Here is an 18,216-nt window from a genome sequence, read left to right on the forward strand (position 1 = left end):
AAAAAAAAAAAAAAGAAGAAGCCCCGTCCCCATTAGTGGTCACCCCCTCACCCTCCTCCAGTCCCTTGACATTAACCCACTCTGTCCCTGTGGATCTGCCTGTTCTGGACGTTTCCCATCAGTGGAATCACACCCTGTGTGTCCTTCTGTGTCTGGCTTCTCTCGCTGAGCGTTGTGTCCTCAAGGTCCACGTTGGAGCGAGTGTCAGGGCGTCCCCCTTTTTCACGACTGAGTGATGCTCGCGTGTGTGGAGGGGCCACATTCTGTTTATCTGTCATCTGCTGATGGGCATTTGGGTTGTTTCCACTGTGGGACCATTAGGAGTGATGGGGGTGTGAGCGCGTGCGCGTGGGTCTTGTGTAAGATGTGTGTTGTTTCTCCCGGGTAGATGCCTGGGGGTGGAATTGCTGGGTTGGTGGTTGCTCTGTTTGTCCATCTGAGGAAATGCCGGACTGTTTTCCGTGGTGGCTGTACCGTTTTAATCCGCTGGCCTTGCGTGGAGGTGCCGATTCCTCCCTGTCCTCACCAACACTTGTTATCGACTGTCGTTTCCACTGTAGCCATCCTCGTGGGGGGAGTTGGTGTCTCACTGTCCTGTTGGTTCCAGATACTTGTAAACACGCTTACGGCCCTGTGCCCCTCGGCGTGGGGCAGGTGGGGCAGGGAGGCTGACGGGAGGCCTGAGGTGTGTGCCCAGCTGGCAGGTGCGACCTAGCTGCGGCCAGTGATGGGAGCCAGTGACCTGGGAAGGCTGGGGTGGCCCGGGGCTGGTGGGGCAGTGTCGGGGTGAGCGGGAGCCGTGTTGGTGGGGAAGGGTGGGCTTCACTTCGGCCTGGCTGTCCCCCCAGGTGAGCGGCATCAAGACGCTGTATGAGGCGGAGCTGGCTGATGCCCGCCGGGTGCTGGACGAGACGGCCCGGGACCGGGCCCGGCTGCAGATCGAAATTGGGAAGCTGAGGGCCGACCTGGAGGAGGCCAGCAAGAGGTGGGGCTGCAGCCGGCGCGATGTTGCCTGATTCCGGGGCACACGGGGGGGGCGGGGCAGGGGTTGTCGCCCTGTGCGAGGTGGCGGCTCCCGTCTGAGCGGGGCCGCCGGCTCGGGCAGCCCTCCTGGGAGCGGGCCGTGTGGGTCCTGGGGGCCGCTGGGTGGGTGGGGGCGGCCTCTGTGGCCTGGCCCTCTGGCCGCCCTGTCTAGAGCCTTTATCCCCCAATATAATTTGGCCCCAGGAAGAGTTAAAGCCCAGCAGCTCTCCTGGGACTGAATCCCTGGAGATTCAGTAGCTGGTAGCCCTGTGCCCCTCCCCTTCCCCAGAGAAGGGGTGCCCCAGGTCACAGAGCCCAGCCGGGGAAGCCAGGGGCGGCGGGTGACCTTCTCTTCCTGTTCTTGAGCAGCAGCGTCTCCCACCTGCTCCCGAGCAAAAGGCTCAGGAAATTTGGAGGACAAGGCGGTGCTGGTGGTGATGGTAGCATAAGGAATAAAGTGATGTAAACTGGTCGAGTGTTTAGATGAAGGACTCCTGAGGGACACCAGATCTCCCCCCTGCTGACGGCGACCCCAGCAGGTCCTGGCTGGCATCAACTCCGGTTACGGGGAAGCCGAGGACGAGGTGTGGGGAGGAGTCATCCGTGGTCCCTGGGCGTGGCAGGGACCAGGACTGAGGCCTGGACCTGGGCTCCTGGGTCCCTGTTTAGAGTCCCAGCAGCAGCTGACTGCCACCTTCACGTTTGCAGGGTTCCTTTTCTTTTTTTTCTAATTAGTAGACTTTTTAATTATCATTAATATTTTTTTGTTTTTGTTTTTGAGCAGTTTTAGGTTTACAGGAAAATGAGTGGAAAATACAGCTTTCCCCAAACCCCCCTCCAGGGTCCCCGATGGTGACCTCCTTGCAGTGGTGGGTGTGCCGCATTGTTACGACTGAAGAGCCACTATTAATACATTCTTCTTAGCTGAAGTCTGTAGTTGACATAGGGGTTCTCCGTTGGTGTCCTGCAGTCTCTGGGTTTGGACAAATGTACACTGACACGCGTTCACCATCATAGTATCACACAGAGTAGTTTCACTGCCCTGAAAATCCCCTGTGCTCCACTGACTCATCCCTCCCCCCAACCCCTGGAAACCAAAGATCCTTTTTTTTTTTTCCCAAGGATCCTTTTACTGTCCCCACACAGCTCTTCCTTTTCCAGAATGCCCTGGAGTTAGAATCACTGTGTGTCGCCTTCTCAGACTGTCTTCTGTCACTTAGTGATGTGTTTCTGGTTCCTCCGTGGAACAGAACAGAGGGCCCAGAGACAGACCCGCACAGTATGATCACCTGCTCTTTGATGAGCAGCAGAGGCAATCTGTACACTTTTAAAACAGCCAGGTAAACTGGATATCCCATCAATTTGTTACCTTTTTTTTTTTCCCTTTTGGCCACACGTCCCGGCTTGCAGGATCTTGGTTCCCCGACCAAGGATTGAACCCACGCCCTCGGCAGTGAAAGCGCGGAGTCCTAACCACTGGACCGCCAGGGAATTCCTAATTTATTACATTTTTAATTAAGAAGGGACTTGAGCTTCTTGGAGAAGATTAGGAGAGTTCTGGAATTCTCCCAGCCCCTCTCAGGCCCGGAACCTCCCAGACACCTTTAACCTGCGTGTTGCTCCTCGTCTGGGCTGAGAGGTCACGTTTCTTTCTGCTTATCAGAGTCATAGATACTCCCTGGTGAGAAAGCAGATAATGCATTTAACTTAAAGAGAAAAATGAAAGTCTCCATGGGCCTCTGCCCAGACAGAATCTCCGAGGCCGATCTGGTGCATTTCTTTTCCACCTTTTTAAATTTAAACTCAAGGTGGACACCGTCAGTCAACACAAGGCTTTCCTGACCTCGAGCCTGGTCATCGATGGCACCTGTGTCGTGATGCCGTCCCAGCCCCTCAGCCGTGTTCCAGGCTCCTGCGACAGCTTCGGGTAGCAGCTGTGCCCGCCGTCGGGCACCCGGGCTGGTGGCTTTTACTTTGGCCCCTGCTCTGGGAGGAAAGCTTCCCGGGCTGTGGGCACTCACATCCGCAGGTGCTTCGCCCAACAGCCTCGCTTCCTGCTCTCCGGCTCAGAGCCCTCGCAGACAGGTGTGGGTGGCACGTGACAGCGAGCAAGGTGAACCTCCTGACAGGTTACAGCCGGTGCTTTTCTTTTCCTGCCAAATGTATCGCGAAAACCCTGTGATGATGGAAACGCAGGTGGTCGAGTGGAGGACTGACAGGCCGGCTGCTCCCGCCTAATCCTCCAGGAATTAGGGCTCCAGGGGAGGGATCTGCTTTCGCGCCTTGAAGCTGTTAAGAAGTAGGCACTTAAGCCAGTGAGGGCTGCTGGCACCCCTGCTTTCTGGACCGTTCTGTGTCGTTCTGCAGAGCCCTAGAATGGGGTGAAGATGTCTAGAAATCTGTCAGCTTCCCTGATCCCCCTGCTCCTGGCGCCCTCGCCTCATGGCTGACCGTGACCTGCCCGCACGCCTCACCCCAGTCCTCTGCACTCCGCTCTGCCCGACGACGCCCCGATCCTGCCAGAGACAAGGCCCGGCCCCTGGCTTCACGGCTCCGGCTCAAGGGCCCCGCCCAGCAGCTCCCGCCCTGCACACATCCCTCCCCTCCCGTTTCATCCAGCCTCCGAACGCGCGCGTTCACGGCTGAGGGCAGCAGGTGGCACTGCTGTCTGCACCCATGAGAAAGTTCTCCATGAGGACAGGGGTGTTGGCAGATGTGTCTCTAGTGTGAGGACGGTCTTTCCGTGAAGCTGGTCCTCGGGAATGATGTGTCAAATGGTTCTAGTTTCCCCAAACCCTCCGGGACGTGGGGTTTGCAGCCCCATGCTGTGAGTGGAGGAACCGGGACTGTGTGGCTTGAGCTCAGGAGTGTGGGCTGCAGGGCCCCCAGGCCCTCACAGAGGCCACCGGTGCCGCACCTGCACAGAGCTCCTGTGGGGACGGTCAGCCTGGGGGCTGAAGTCACCGTCCCCTCCCACTGGTGTGCTGTGCCCAGTGGTCGGCGCCCAGGGTGGTCCTGCCCCCAGGGGACACCGGCCATTGTCTTGGGGACGTCTGTGGTTGTCAGGACCAGGGAAGGGGGTGGGCTGCCGGGGCTGCTGCTCCACCCCCTGCAGTGCCCGCCGGGAGAGGCCCTGGGTGTCCCCACTGCTGCTGGGCAGTTTCAGTTCCTTGGGGAAGTGGGCAAGCTGTCAGCCCCAAGGAGATTAAGAGCAGCGTTCAGAAATGTTCCCCCTTTTTAAGAGTTGTGTGTTAGAAAAGTCTATTTGGCATCTTAAACATTTCATGTTGGAGATAATTGTCTGTTAAGAAGCTGGGCAAGCCCGCCTGCAATAGCTTAAGTTTACAAATGAGATCGACTTTTCAAAGGCCGAGGTTTTAATTTGTTACTTTAATAAATTATACACAGGGAATTCCCTGATGGTCCAGTGGTTAGGACTCGGCACTTTCACTGTCAAGGGTGCGGGTTCGATCCCTGGTCAGGGAGCTAAGATCCTGCAAGCCGCACGGCGTGGCCAAAAAAAAAAAAAGTAAATAAATAAATAATACATTTAAAAAAAATCAGAGTTCTCCTCTAAATGACCCTTCCTGTGCCCAAAAGTCTTGGAAAAGGACATGAAAACCCACGTCTCGAGGGTTATTTTGAGCGGCCAGCGGGGTCCCCCTGGTACAGTACAGAGTGGGTTTGAAGATGGGGCACCTTTGGTGCCAAGAGGTGAGGAGGCTCTGGTACTGAGAGGGATGCTAGGTTGGGGCCCGGGGCCCAGAGGCAGACGTGAAGTTGGCCTTGGGCATCGGGGCTGCCTGCTAACTTCTGCCCCTGACTTTCAGCGCAAAGAAGAGGGAGGGCGAGCTGACGGTGGCCCAGGGCCGCGTCAGGGACCTGGAGTCCGTGTTCCACCAGAGTGAGGCGGAGCTGGCCGCCGCTCTCAGCGACAAGCGCGCCCTGGAGAACGACGTGGTGGAGCTGAGGGCCCAGCTGGGCAAGGTAGCTGTGGGTGGGCTGCAGGCCCCCGAGGACCGCCTGCTGAGGCAGACAGCGTCACCAGCTCCTTGTCCCACGTCTCCAGGCGGAGGATGGGCACGCGGTGGCCAAAAAGCAGCTGGAGAAGGAGACGCTGATGCGCGTGGACCTGGAGAACCGCTGCCAGAGCCTGCAGGAGGAGCTGGCCTTCCGCAAGGACGTCTTTGAGGAGGTGGGGCCCGCCCGGCGGAACCAGGGTGCTCCCTCCTTCCCGCGTCACCCTGATGCCCGCCTCTGTCGTCACGTGGCTGTCTCTCTCTCTCCCCTGCTCCTCTGTGTCTTCCAAGGACACTCGTCCTCAGATTCAGGGCCACCCGGATAATCCAGGATGGTCTTGAGACCCTTAACTTAATCACATCTGCAAAGACCCTTTGTCCAGGAAGGTCACACTCGCAGGTTCTGGGGACCAGGACGTGGGCACAACTTTTGGGGGGGCTGCAATTCAGCCCCCTGCAGACCCTCCCCTGCCTCCTCATCTCTGGGCCCCGGGGCTTCCCGGGCCCTCCCACCTCATCACAGCCCATTGTGATGTCGTGGTCCAGAACAGAACCCTGGGGGCCGGGCCACTTCCCGCGCTCACTGCCCTGCAAGAGTGCTGGCGGGAAGGGTGCCAATGCAGCCACAGAGCGGCTTCCAGCTCCAGCCAGGCCCCGCTCTAGCCAGAGCGGCCAGGGGCACCAAGCGGAAGCCCACATCTGTCAGGGATCCCGTGAGGAGGCCACGGGGGGTGGGGGTGGGGTGGGGGTGGGGTGGGGGGCGGGAGGGTCCCTGAGTGGGGGTGGGGTGGGGTGGGGGGCCGGAGGGTCCCTGAGGCGGGCCTGGGGGCGGGGTGGGTGTTCCCCTGAGGTTCCACCACACTCCTTTGTAAATGCGTTTGGCTTTCTTTAGAAACAGTTCCTATTGTTCCACAAACAGGTGCCAGAGACGAGTGATTGATGTCTGTGGAGTGAGTTTCCCGAGGCCCTGAGCTCTGGGGGGCTGCCCCCCCACCCCCCGCCCTTGACTCCACCGCTGTCTGGTCAGCTCCTGGCATATGTGGCTGGGGCATCTGTCAGCTGGTCACTGTCTCCACCCACTGCTGTCCTGTCTTGGACCCCAGATACCTGGAATGGGCTCCATCAGGAATTCTTTTCTTTAATAACAGCTTTATTGAAACATTCCCAAAGCAGAAATCTTTCAAAGTTTACAATTTAGACTGGATTTTAGTCCATTCACAGAATTGTGTAGCCATCACTGCTTAATTCCAGAACATTCTGTCACCCCCCCAAAAGAAACTGTACCCATTACCATTTGCATTTGTTTTTTTTAATATAACAAAACTATTTTAAAGTATGCAATTAATTTAATGAAATTTAGCACATTCACAGTATTGTGTAACCATCACCTCTGTCTAATTCGAGAACATTCCATCACCCCAATAGAAGCCCCGTCCCCATCGGCAGTCACTGCATCCCCCTCCCCAGCCCCTGACAACCGCAAACCCACTCTGTCGGTGGATCTGCCTGTTCTGGACGTTTCCCATCAATGGAGTCACACCCTGTGGGTCCTTCTGCGTCTGGCTTCTCTCACTGAGCGTCGTGTTCTCAGGGTCCATCCACGTGGTAGCGAGTGTCAGGGCTTCACCCCTTTTCATGGCTGAGTGATGCTCCCGTGTGTGGAGGGACCCGTGTGTTGATCGGCCGTCAGCTGGGAGACGCTGGGCGGCCGCTCTTCAGTGGTTGTGAATTATGCTGTGGGGTGTGAACAGGTGACCTGGCCCCTCCCCAGAGGGTCACGGTTGGCACAGTTTCGTGTCCTCCGTCCAGCCCCTGGTGGGTCGGGGACGCTGGTGAGCAGGCCGGGGCGGTGAGCGCGCGGCTGTGTCCCCAGGAGGTGCGGGAGACGCGACGGCGACACGAGCGGCGCCTGGTGGAGGTGGACAGCAGCCGGCAGCAGGAGTATGACTTCAAGATGGCGCAGGCACTGGAGGAGCTGCGGGCGCAGCACGATGAGCAAGTGCGGCTGTACCGCCTGGAGCTGGAGCAGACCTACCAGGCCAAGGTGCGCGTGCGCGCCGGCCGCCGCTCCGCCGGCCCCGCGCGCCGCCCTGCCCCGCCAGCCCCGCGAGCCCCGCGCCCAGCCCCACCCAGCCCCGCGTGGGCTCTCACGCACTCCCGTGTCCCCGCAGCTGGATAACGCCAAGCTGAGCTCCGACCAGAACGACAAGGCCGCCAGCGCCGCTCGGGAGGAGCTGAAGGAGGCCCGCATGCGGGTTGAGTCCCTCAGCTACCAGCTCTCCGGCCTCCAGAAGCAGGTGACTCGCCGGAGCCCCCGACCCCTCCTCGGGCCCCATCCCGTCCCTCCCACCGTCGGTGCAGGGAAGAGGCCCGGAGGTGGCCGGGCTTCCCCCTGTGACGCGCGTGGACCCCGCCCCAGGCGAACGCGGCCGAGGACCGGATCCGGGAGCTGGAGGAGACCGTGGCCGGGGAGCGGGACAAGTTCCGGAAGATGCTGGACGCCAAGGAGCGGGAGATGACAGAGATGCGGGACGTGATGCAGCAGCAGCTGGCTGAGTACCAGGAGCTGCTGGACGTCAAGCTGGCCCTGGACATGGAGATCAGCGCCTACCGCAAGCTCCTGGAGGGCGAGGAGGAGAGGTGGGCGCGGCGCGGCCGGGGGTGGGGGTGGAGGTGGGGCGAGCGTGCTGTCCTGGGCCTGGCGGGTTGAGTCACCAGTCACCCCGCGACCCCGCCCCCAGGCTGAAGCTGTCCCCCAGCCCGTCGTCGCGCATCACCATCTCGCGGGCCACATCGAGCAGCAGCAGCAGCAGCGTGTCCGTGTCCGGGCGCCTGGGCCGCAGCAAGCGGAAGCGGCTGGAGGTGGAGGAGCCGCCGGGCACGGGCTCCAGCGGCACCGGCTCGGGCAGCAGCAGCTTCCGCCTGGCCCAGCAGGCCTCGGCCTCGGGCAGCGTCAGCATCGAGGAGATCGACCTGGAGGGCAGGTTCGTGCAGCTGAAGAACAGCTCGGACAAGGTGAGGCCCCTACCCAGCCCGTGGGGAACCCACTGGGTCTTCTCGGAGCCGTGGGCCAACGCCCGTCCCCTTTGCCAGGATCAGTCTCTGGGCAACTGGAGGATCAAGAGGCAGATCCTAGAAGGGGAGGAGATCGCCTACAAGTTCACGCCCAAGTATGTGCTGCGGGCCGGCCAGACGGTCACGGTAGGTGGCTGCGGAGAGGGAGCGGGCAGGATGTGAGGTGCGACTGGGGTGGGGTGGGGGGACCGGGGTGGCGGGGAGAGCATCACAGGGATGGAGCCCCGGCGCTGAGAACAGCTGCCTGCTGTCACAGCTCACCTGTGTGCCGGTGTTTCTTCATCCGGGCTTCCCTGGAGCCCTTGGGAGGGCCTAAGTGATGTGCCGGGGGTCCATGGTGGAGGTGGGGCTGTTTGTCCAGGCACCGTTGAGACACATAACAGCCAACAGGCATGGACTCCAGGGCTGCCGATTCCAGCCTGGCCCATTTGCCAAGATGCGAGCCCTTGGTCACTGTGAACCTCAGTCTCTTCTTCCATACCCTGGTGACCATCATCCCTAGCCAGGACCCAGTAGGGCCAGAAGGATTAAACGCCCAGAGCATCGAGGGAGCCTGTGATAGAGGGTTGGCTGGTGGTACATGCCACTGGGACTGGAGCTGACATTAACCAGGAGGCCCTCTTGTGTCCCCAGGTATGGGCAGCCGGTGCAGGGGTGGCTCACAGCCCCCCGTCCACGCTCGTGTGGAAGAGCCAGAACAGCTGGGGCACGGGCGAGAGCTTCCGGACCATCCTGGTCAATGCTGACGGGGAGGTGAGCGCCTCCCTCTGCCTTGGTCCTGGGGTCCCTCCTGGGGTGGGGACTTGGCCAGCAGGGCAAGTGAGCACAGCCTGGGCCTGGTCCTGGGCATCCGAGCATCCTGACCACCTCACCTGTGGGCTGGGCCCCCAGCACCTGGGGTGGCTGTCTGCAGCTGCTGTGTCGTCTTGCATAGGAGGTGGCCATGAGAACCGTGAAGCAGTCCTCGGTGGTGCGGGAGGCCGAGGACGGGGAGGAGGGTGAGGACGAGGCGGCCGAGTTTGGAGAGGAGGATCTTTTCCATCAGCAGGTAGAGGCTCCCAGGCGGCACGCGCACACACGCACGTGCACACGCCTGTGGGCCCTGTTTACGCGGCTGCCCTGGGCACCACCCAGGTCTCGCCCTGGCTCGGCCAGGCCGAAGAGCTCACAGCCAGAGGCAGGCCGTGGAGCCAGCTGCCCTCGCCTCCTGGGCTTGCTTGTTGTGTGGACCTCAGGGTACTCGCCCGGGCACCCTGGGAGTGGGGTGTTCAAAGCCTATTGCATCTCAAAGTGACTCTGGTGCAGCCCCGAGGATTCTCAGCGAACCCCCTGTTACCACGTTTCCTCCAGAGTGGGGTGCTGGTGACTTAATAATGGCTTTTGGGGGAAGGTGGGGAGCCAAGGAACCACACTGAATGAGATATAAGTGCAAGACTCTCTAGGGTCTGAAACTATTGTACTGTGTTCTGTAGCTCAGAACAGAGATGAGGGAGACATGGAAGGTTCTGGAACAGGGACCATTGAGGCTGGGGTCATCTTGCCGGGAGCCCAGCTTCTCATGGTGGCTCAGGCCCTGCCCCGGTCCAGCCCCTCCTGGAGGGGGCTGGGGGCCACCGGCTGCCTTCCTGGCCTCCTCACTGGTGCCGTCCTTCCTTGCAGGGGGACCCGAGGACCACCTCTCGAGGCTGCCGCGTCATGTGAACCGAACATGCCTCATCACACGTCTTTCTTTATCCAGGGCCACTGAAAACTATTTTTATATCATTGGCTTCTTTAGTCCTTGGTACATTTCTAGAGAGTTTTTAAGCAGACTGCCAGAGCGTGGGGGTGGGTCTCTGCTGAGCTTTCCTGTCGCTGGGTTTCCCTGGGCCCTTCATCACCACTGTCCAGAGTGTTCAGTGCCCCGTTCTCACCTTTTGGTTGAGTTCGGGGCCCAGGAGCCGAGTGGCTAGCGGGCTTTGGGCTGGGAGTCCAGGGGGCCCGTCCACTGCTTCGGTCTCAGCTGCAGCCTGGGGTCAGGGCGGGAGAGGAGGCCTGAGGTGGACAGAGCGGAACTGCGCGTAGGAATCCAATAGTTGTTTGTTTTATTAAGCTTTTAAAAAAAACAGATTCAGAATCCAGGTTCTGACCTGGTGGGGGGAAGGGGCACCCTGTGGAATTTTGGTGGCTCAGCCAACCGAGCACCGAACAAGGGAATCGCAGGCTTTTACCATCAGGCCTGGGCTTCGGGGTTTGTCACAATTTCTGTTCTGCTCTCAGGAATTGGGGTGCGTGGGGTCGGCCTCCTGGCTCCCTCTCTGGCTGCTGGAACCTCACGTTTCTGAGGCTTTCTGCAGTTGAGTTCCTCACCTTACGGGGATGATTCCGTTCTAAGACTTGTCCTCAGGTAAGCCTTGAGGGAACAGGTGTGACGAACTCGGAAACAAATGCCTTGGGCTCCAGCACGAAGTCCACCTGTAACCACCGCTTCCCACCCTCCCGTCGGAGGAAGGTGACTTCAGGGCGAGACGCTGGGCTCCCCGTTCTCTGACTCTGTGCCTTGTGCATGGGGCACGCTGACTCACGTGTATTCTTCGGCGTATACTAATATCCCGGCTTCCTCTGTAACTTCTTGCTGAAATGGTGTTTCTGAGACAGACCTGCCAGGACCAGTTGACCCCTACGGGATGGCTCCATGTCACGGTCCAGCTTCTGGCTGCCTGGAGGCCCCCTCCCTGCATCAGCTTACCTTCGACGCCTCTGCCACGTAGATACACAGAAGTTATTTTTTTAACGGATATTTATTTTTTTACATCAATCAGTACACACATTGCCAGGATCCCACCTCAGGGGCTCACGTATGCCAGGGTCACCAGGACAGTCCCCCGAGGGGGTGGCATTGGGGGGCCTGTCTCTGTGGGCTCTGAGGCCCCAGACGGCAAACTTCTTTCAGAAAGCGCAGCTCAAGTCTTAAAAGACACAATACTGAGCCATGGAGGTGACCTGCCCCCACCCCAGGCCGGGAGCAGGGTGCCTGCCTCCTTTCCCTGGGAATCGATCATGGCGACAAGGGCCCGAGGCCTGAGCCCCAGGCCGGGAAGGTGCCAGTGGCACAAAACTAAGCTGCTGCTGAGTCTAGAATCCCCTACAGACTCTGGCTTTAAGCCCGAGCATCTTTCCGTGGCCACCTGAGTCCCTGGACCGCGGGGCTGTGTTTCCCCTGTGGAGGGAGACATCTCTCACCAGAACAGCTCCTCGGAGACGGGGGAGCCCCTGGAAAGCGTTTCCTGCCCTGGCAACGCACCCCCCCCACACTCCCCCCAGTGTGCACTTGCCCAGGAGTGCTTGCAGGCCTGTGAGGTCGCAGGCTGTCTTCCTTCTCCCAGACGTAGCAGGAGCTGCCAGAGCCGTGAGGGTCTGGGGAGCCTGATGAGATGCTGGGAGGGTGGGGCTAGGTGGCCCTCAAGCAAGTGGGAACTGCACTGGCTACATCCTCAAGGTATTTTGGGAGTCTCTGGGGATCAAAAGTCTGTCCTGGAATTTGGGGTCTGAATTGCTGAAGCAGTTTTGCAGGCTGGGCTCGAGGACAGGAAGGAAGGGAGAGGGCCCCACCCTCCCTGCAGGCCCAGAGGTCCCAAAAAACAGCCCAAGGGCTGCCCTAGTGCCTGCAGAGCCCCCAGGCTCACTGGTAGGGGTTGTTCCCAGCAGATGAATTTTCTTACCTGCTTGAGATCTTGGGTGGAGCCTGGAAGTGGCCCAGACAGGTGCTGGGATGCCCTTGGCTGGTGGTGGGGGGAGGGTGCACTGGACTGGTGGCCCCTTGTGGCTGGAGGCTGGTGATCATTGGTAATCAAGTATTTGAAAACACGGAGCAGAGTCCAGTGTTAACAGTGTCAGCCAGGGCCTGGGAAATCGAATTTGCATTTGTCCTTAAACATACTTAACTTTAAGCCACTTAAAATGATGCAGAAGCTATTCTTTTTTCTAAGCCTCTGTCATGTGATGAGGAGCACCCTTCTGGAGAAAACCCACTCTTCCCAGCCCTGGGGAGGGACGGCCTGCGGGGATGTGGCCGGCAGGAACCAACCCCTGGGAGACACCAATGCCTCCCCCAGCTCCCCGCCCGCAGTCTGGGCGCTCAGCTGTTTCCACAACATACAAACTCAGACTTGGGCTCGTTTTTACCCACACTGTCTACCCCGCAGTTCTATTTATATCAGCATATCCGAGCTGGGACTGACATTCCTCAAGGACATTAAAGCTACTGGAAAGGTCTTAATTCTGAGCCCGAAAGGGATCATCAGCACTACACACCAGTGGGCACTACACGCTAGTGGGCACTACACACTAGTGGGCTCGGTTTCAAGAACTCGGCTGTTTAGACACGTTTCAGAGATCTGTTGGTGATTTTTACGATGCATGCCAAACGTGTGGTCTTTTGTTTTCTCCGATGATTTGTAATACACGTTTTATGACTGGAAACTTTTTTATACAACACTCCAATAAACATTTTGGTTTTAAATTCTCTCTCTGAGTCTATTCCCACGCCAGGCTGCTGAAACAGGAGCCCCAGCCCCTAGTGAAGCGGGCGTCTTAGGATCCTACCCTCTGACCCCGCGGCCCCCTAGTTTTCTGCATTCTTTTCCCACCTGACCCACTGACACTCCGCAGTGCTTTTGGTCACGTGACGCCCTGGTTTAACACCCCGCCCCACAGCCCAAGGCGCCGTGTAGACGCGCCCACCGCCCGGTGCGCAAGTGCGGAGGGACCCTTGGGGGCGGAGCCTGAGCGCGGAGCCGGGTGGCCTCTGGCCCAGTGTCCTTACCTTCTCCCCGGAATCCTACACGGGAAACCCAACTCTGGCCCGCTCTTGTCTGCGCATGCGCGGGAGGCCCCGCGCGGCCTTATTGGAGCTGTAGTCCCGCCCCCAGCACGCTCGGATTCCATTTCCCGTGGGGCCCTGCGGTGTCCGACTTCCGGCGTGGGTGCGGGTGGGCACACGCGGCCGCCGTCCGGTTGACTTTGCGGAGCCATGGAGGGTGCCTTCGGCTCGGATTTCGGGAGCTCCGGCGGTGGGAAGCTGGACCCCGGGCTTATCATGGAGCAGGTGAAAGTGCAGATCGCCGTGGCCAACGCGCAAGAGCTGCTGCAGGTCCGGGGCGGGCGGGGGGCCGAGGGTGGCGGGGGCCGCCGGGGGCCGGCGTCGCAACTGAGGGCTCGCGTGTCCCCACAGAGGATGACGGACAAGTGCTTCCGGAAGTGCATCGGGAAGCCGGGGGGCTCCCTGGACAATTCGGAGCAGGTAAACGCAGGGGGCCGGCGGGGTCGCGGGCCCGGACCCGGCGGGGAGGCCTCTGCGCATGCACGCGGGCTAATGGGGCGACGCGGCGGGGCCGCGGCGCGTGCGCAGTGCGCTGCCGGGGTGGGGGCGCCGGCCGCGGTCCAGACCTGAGCCGTGCGCCCTCCCCGTCCCCAGAAGTGCATCGCCATGTGCATGGACCGCTACATGGACGCCTGGAACACCGTGTCCCGTGCCTATAACTCGCGGCTGCAGCGGGAACGAGCCAACATGTGACCGCGACGCGCCAGCAGGCCACCCCCCAGCCTTGCCCCAGACCCGGACCCATTTCCGTAAATGCTGTTTGTGAGGCGGGGGCCAGCCTGTGCGTACTGCCTGCCAGAAGTTTATGAGAATAAGATTGGTGCTGGGACAATTGGGACTCTGCCCGGCCCGTCCGCCTACATGCACACGTGTTAGTGGGTGTAGCTTGGGTCTTGGGAGGGCCCTGGCCCCGGTGCCACCTCCCCTTGTGCGCCCGTTACCGAAGTAAGTCCTGTAGACCCTGCTGGGGTCGCAGCAGAGTTGACACAGCACGAGTATTATTCAGCGACCGAATAAATGGAACAGCGGGAGCTAAGTTCACAGCTGAACTTCTCACCCACCTGGCGAGGGGGATTTGATTTTAAAGGGAGGAGTGAGGTTAATGATGGGGAGGTACACGCATTAGTCTACTGGGGAAGGGGCAAGGATTTTTTGAGGGAGTTGTGGGGGACACCGTTTTTATTCTGTTTTGGTCTTTATGTATTGGCCTCTGGTAGGTGTGTCATTTAATATGTTAATATAGTAAAATCAACACATAATGAGGTTCAGGGTCTGTTGGAGGTTGGATTTGCCGCCATCTTGGTCCCAGCTGGTTCCACTTGGTTTTTTCTTTGTGCGGTAGCTTCGTCTCTTATCTCTGGACCCTTTAGCTTACAGATTTATGTTCACTCCTGCTGAAGGTGTGGCGGGGAGGGTGGCAGGTTTTGAGCAAAGACCTGGCTTAGGTCTGGCAAGAAAATCCCCCCTTCCCTTGTTACTGCTCATTCTTGAGGGGCGCTGTAGGGCGAAGGTTTGATTTCTGAAGCTGCTTTTTGCTGAACGTGGGTGTAGTTTTTTTCTGGATTAGAGGAACAGAACTGTTCCTTGACTAACTTAAAATAAGTTTGATTGTCACCAGGATGCAGTCCCAGTTGCTTATATCCTTGTGTTAGTATCATCTGAAGTTTGATGGTTTCAAACCATTTACTAACGAAGTTAACAAGGCAGTCAAGGAGACAAGGCCCGAAGGTGAGCCGGAGGATGATAGCAGTTAGTGGGCCAAGCAGTGGAAGAAACCAGTTCAGCTGCAGGGGCTCTGTGTGACCATATCCCAGATGGAGCTTGGCTCTTGAGTTTGTGTGTTACATCTGTGTAACCACTGAGCTTGTTCATAGATCTCTTTTATGTTGACCTCAGTCTGACCAGAGTTATCAACGTACATGCAGCAAGTTCAAAACTGTGCAGACTCCTCTTTGCTCAGCCAGGAGATAGTCAAGGGCTAGCCTATTGTCGAGAACAACGTTTGCTAGTGAGTCTAGAGCAGTACGGGGTCCTTATAAGGCAACCTCCGTGTTTTTAGATGAACTCTCAAGGGCCGGTGTGAGATTTTTTTTTTTTTAATTTATTTATTTATTTTTGGCTGAGTTGGGTCTTCATTGCAGTGTGCGGACTTCTCATCTTGGTGGCTTCTCTTGTGGAGCATGGGCTTTAGGCACACGGACTTCAGTAGTTGCAGCACGCGGGCTTCAGTAGTTGTGGCTCACGGGCTCCAGAGCACAGGCTCAGTAGTTGTGATGCACGGGCCTAGCCGCTCTGCGGCATGTGGGATCTTCCCAGACCAGGGCTCGACCCGTGTCCCCTGCGTTGGTAGGCGGATTCTTAACCACTGTGCCACCAGGGAAGCCCCCTGGTGTGAGATCTTGTAGAGTGATTTCCTGGTATGTGAGACCTCCCCAGGGGGGCCACCAGTCGGAGAGCTATCCCTGCTCCTGCTAGAATGAGTCCCATGGCCCTTTGATCTCAGGGCTGGGTGATACCGATGTTATGAATGGTTATACCTCAGTTCCTACAACTCGGCCGGCCTAGCGTGCATTGTTTCATAAATTGGGCATTATTTAAGCAAGGAGAGGCTAGAGCCCACCCCAGAGAAGGGAAGGAGTTGGGGTTGTTCTGATGGGGCAGTTGCTTTATTCTTGGGCCACAAAGGAACCAGGTACCCAGGGGGAACGCATGCCTAGCACACTTCTGAGGAATTGAACCACCTCCCTAAATGGCTAGCCCAAGAGGGGGTTCCCTTGCAGTGTGAGGGGAGAGGCCCACCTGCGTAGCAGGAGTCATTGGGGGGGTTCTTGACTAGTGGCTTTTCCCCAGGCCTCAGCAGGGCCCCACACTAAACCGCAGACAATTGGTGTCTTCCCTCCCCCATAAGTGCATCTCCTGTCTGGTCCCTGCATGTATTCGTTGAGTGGGTGCAGAGGGCACCAGTGGGTGAGATTTCCATAGGAGTCAGTCCCGGGGCACTTAAATTGTGGGGCAGTGGAAGAAGCAGTGCTCAGAGTCGGGAGCAGCCCCAGGGCATTACTGCAAGTTTCTCCCTTTGGTAGGGGCTGCTGACGTGGGCAGAGGCAGCAAGACGGCACTGTAGAGTGAGTGCTTTGTATTTGCTGGAGATGTTAATTTCAGGGATGAGGTCCAAGCAGGAAAGCTGCGTTCAAGAGGGGTAGGTTTAGCAGGTCCGTTAGCCAAGGTGAGAGTGACGCTGTCATTCTTAGGGGTAAGATGTAACACAGGCATCACTTGGTGGGTGGGGGTGACAGACCAGCACTGGGATAGAGTCTGTCCCCAGGCTGTAATCCCCGAGAAATGTACTATTGCGTTAAGCTCTCATTTCACGTGGACTGTTATAAGGGACAGGCTTAGCAGTTGGCTAAGCCTGTCCACCACATTACTTATCTATCAGTAAGTTCTTCCTTTTGAAAAGTAACTTAAGGGTTATAACAGGTTCACAGGTGTATGGCGTGGGTGGCTCAGTAACTTCTTCCTCAGGTATGGGTGCTGCCTTCACTCTGGTATGGTGGGTCCACGGGGCTGTGCCGTGTAATTGTCAGGCAGTCTGAGTGGTCAAGATTATTAGCTAAGGTCCTATCCACTTGAGGTCTAACTGGTCTTGTGGTTTTCCAGCCTTCTGGGTTCTCAAATAAACCCAATCCCCAGGGGAGAAAGGATGGAAAGTGATGTCAGAAAGGGAAGGCAGTTCCAGATCCCTGTAGGCGTGTAAAGCTTTGCTTATTTTCCCTTTCTATAAGGCATATTTCAGTCGCTCCATATCCCTCAGGTTGGTTTTGGAGCCAGGTCCTTCAGGAATGGGCCTCCAGTACATGAGCTCATATGGACTCAACCTGAGCTTTCCTTTGGGGGCTATTTGCATTCTTTTTTTTATTTTTTTAAAAATAATTTTATAAATTTCTTTATTTTGGGCTGCGTTGGGTCTTCGTTGCTGCACGCGGGCTCTCTCCAGTTGGGGCGAGCGGGGGCTACTCTTCATTGCGGTGCTCAGGCTTCTCGTTGCAGTGGCTTCTCTTGTGGAGCACAGGCTCTAGGTGCGCGGGCTTCAATAGTTGTGGCACGTGGGCTCAGTAGTTGTGGCTCGCGGGCTCTAGAGCGCAGGCTCAGTAGTTGTGGCGCGCGGGCTCAGTTGCTACGCGGCATGTGGGATCTTCCCGGACCAGGGATCGAACCCGTGTCCCCTGCATTGGCAGGCGGGTTCTTAACCACTGCGCCACCAGGGAAGTCCGCTATTTGCGTTCTGAAAGGTGCTGTGGGGAGAAGGGACATCCAGGGTTGATAAGTTTCTGGATCTAGTTTCTCTAAGTTTCTTTTGAGGGTTTGATTTGTTCTACTTTTCCTGAGGACTGTGGTGTCCAAGTGGAGTATAAATCCCATGTAATTCCTAGAGCTCTAGAGAGTCCCTTAGTAATTTGGGAAACAAAGGCAGGCCCACTGTCACTCTGGATGGACTTGGGGAGCCCAAACCGAGGGATTAGTTCCTTGAGCAGGGCGTAGGAGACCTCCAAGGCAGTCTTGGTTCAGATGGGAAACGCCTCCATCCAGCCGGAGAAGGTGGCAGTCACAGCCGGCAGAAATCTGAAATTTCCTTGTGCCGGGGGCATTACTATAAAATCAGCTTGCCATTCTTGACCTGGACATGTGCCTTCATACTGGGTGGCGGCCGCTGCCTTGACCCCAGTGGCGGGTGTAAGTGTTGGGCTTATTCTGGATGCAGATAGGGCACGCTTCATCCCCCTGTTTAAGGAGATGGTGGAGATTGGGGGTAGTCATGGACTTGATGAGCCACTGATACAGGCCTCCTGCCCATAACGCGTGCTCGGGCCAGCTTCCCTGGTGGCCTGCGGTGCAGAGGCCGACGGGAGGAACTGTCACCCCGGGTATCCTGGGCTTTTAAAATAGCCCCATCCCAAAGCCTTTTCCCTTTCTTCTGGGGGGTGGATGGGAGTTAGCGTCTGGGGGACCCGGCAGGAGTGGCATCGGAAGTCCGTCTCCACCCTCTGCTGCTTGTTTAGCTGTCCTGTCCGCCCTGTTATTTCCTCTTATAATTCCTGCTTCTCTCTTTTGATGGCTTCTGCAGTGAATGCCTGCTGCTTCCACAGGCAGGAGTGTAGTCTCCAGCAGCTACATCATTTCTCCCTCTTTTTTTTTTTTTTTTTTTTTTTTGCGGTATGCGGGCCTCTCACTGTTGGG

At 57.9% G+C, this 18,216-nt stretch overlaps 2 protein-coding genes across 3 annotated transcripts in view; both read left to right on the plus strand.

Moving 5' to 3' along the window:
* Nucleotides 1–9,884, plus strand: part of LMNB2 (lamin B2) — a 23,805-nt gene extending 13,921 nt beyond the window's left edge. The window contains exons 3-12 of the mRNA XM_024134430.3: nt 4,854–5,010; nt 5,093–5,218; nt 6,916–7,086; nt 7,214–7,339; nt 7,462–7,682; nt 7,784–8,057; nt 8,136–8,243; nt 8,751–8,870; nt 9,052–9,165; nt 9,777–9,884. Coding sequence (XP_023990198.1) covers nt 4,854–5,010; nt 5,093–5,218; nt 6,916–7,086; nt 7,214–7,339; nt 7,462–7,682; nt 7,784–8,057; nt 8,136–8,243; nt 8,751–8,870; nt 9,052–9,165; nt 9,777–9,818 — 1,459 coding nt within the window. The 3' untranslated portion in view covers nt 9,819–9,884. The remainder of the gene's footprint in view (nt 1–4,853; nt 5,011–5,092; nt 5,219–6,915; nt 7,087–7,213; nt 7,340–7,461; nt 7,683–7,783; nt 8,058–8,135; nt 8,244–8,750; nt 8,871–9,051; nt 9,166–9,776) is intronic.
* A 3,158-nt stretch (nt 9,885–13,042) lies between these two features.
* The window catches only part of TIMM13 (translocase of inner mitochondrial membrane 13), a 22,676-nt gene continuing 17,502 nt past the window's right edge, over nt 13,043–18,216 (plus strand). The window contains exons 1-3 of one of the 2 annotated variants that reach the window (XM_007108174.4): nt 13,057–13,248; nt 13,330–13,398; nt 13,573–14,226. In XM_007108174.4, coding sequence (XP_007108236.1) covers nt 13,129–13,248; nt 13,330–13,398; nt 13,573–13,671 — 288 coding nt within the window. In that variant the 5' untranslated portion in view covers nt 13,057–13,128 and the 3' untranslated portion in view covers nt 13,672–14,226. Of the gene's footprint in view, nt 13,249–13,329; nt 13,399–13,572; nt 14,227–18,216 lie in introns of those variants that run through there. The other variant, XM_028500910.2, reaches the window with a different exon arrangement.

Source organism: Physeter macrocephalus, chromosome 2 (assembly GCF_002837175.3).
Source record: "Physeter macrocephalus isolate SW-GA chromosome 2, ASM283717v5, whole genome shotgun sequence".
In the NCBI taxonomy this organism is placed as follows: Eukaryota; Metazoa; Chordata; class Mammalia; order Artiodactyla; family Physeteridae; genus Physeter; species Physeter macrocephalus.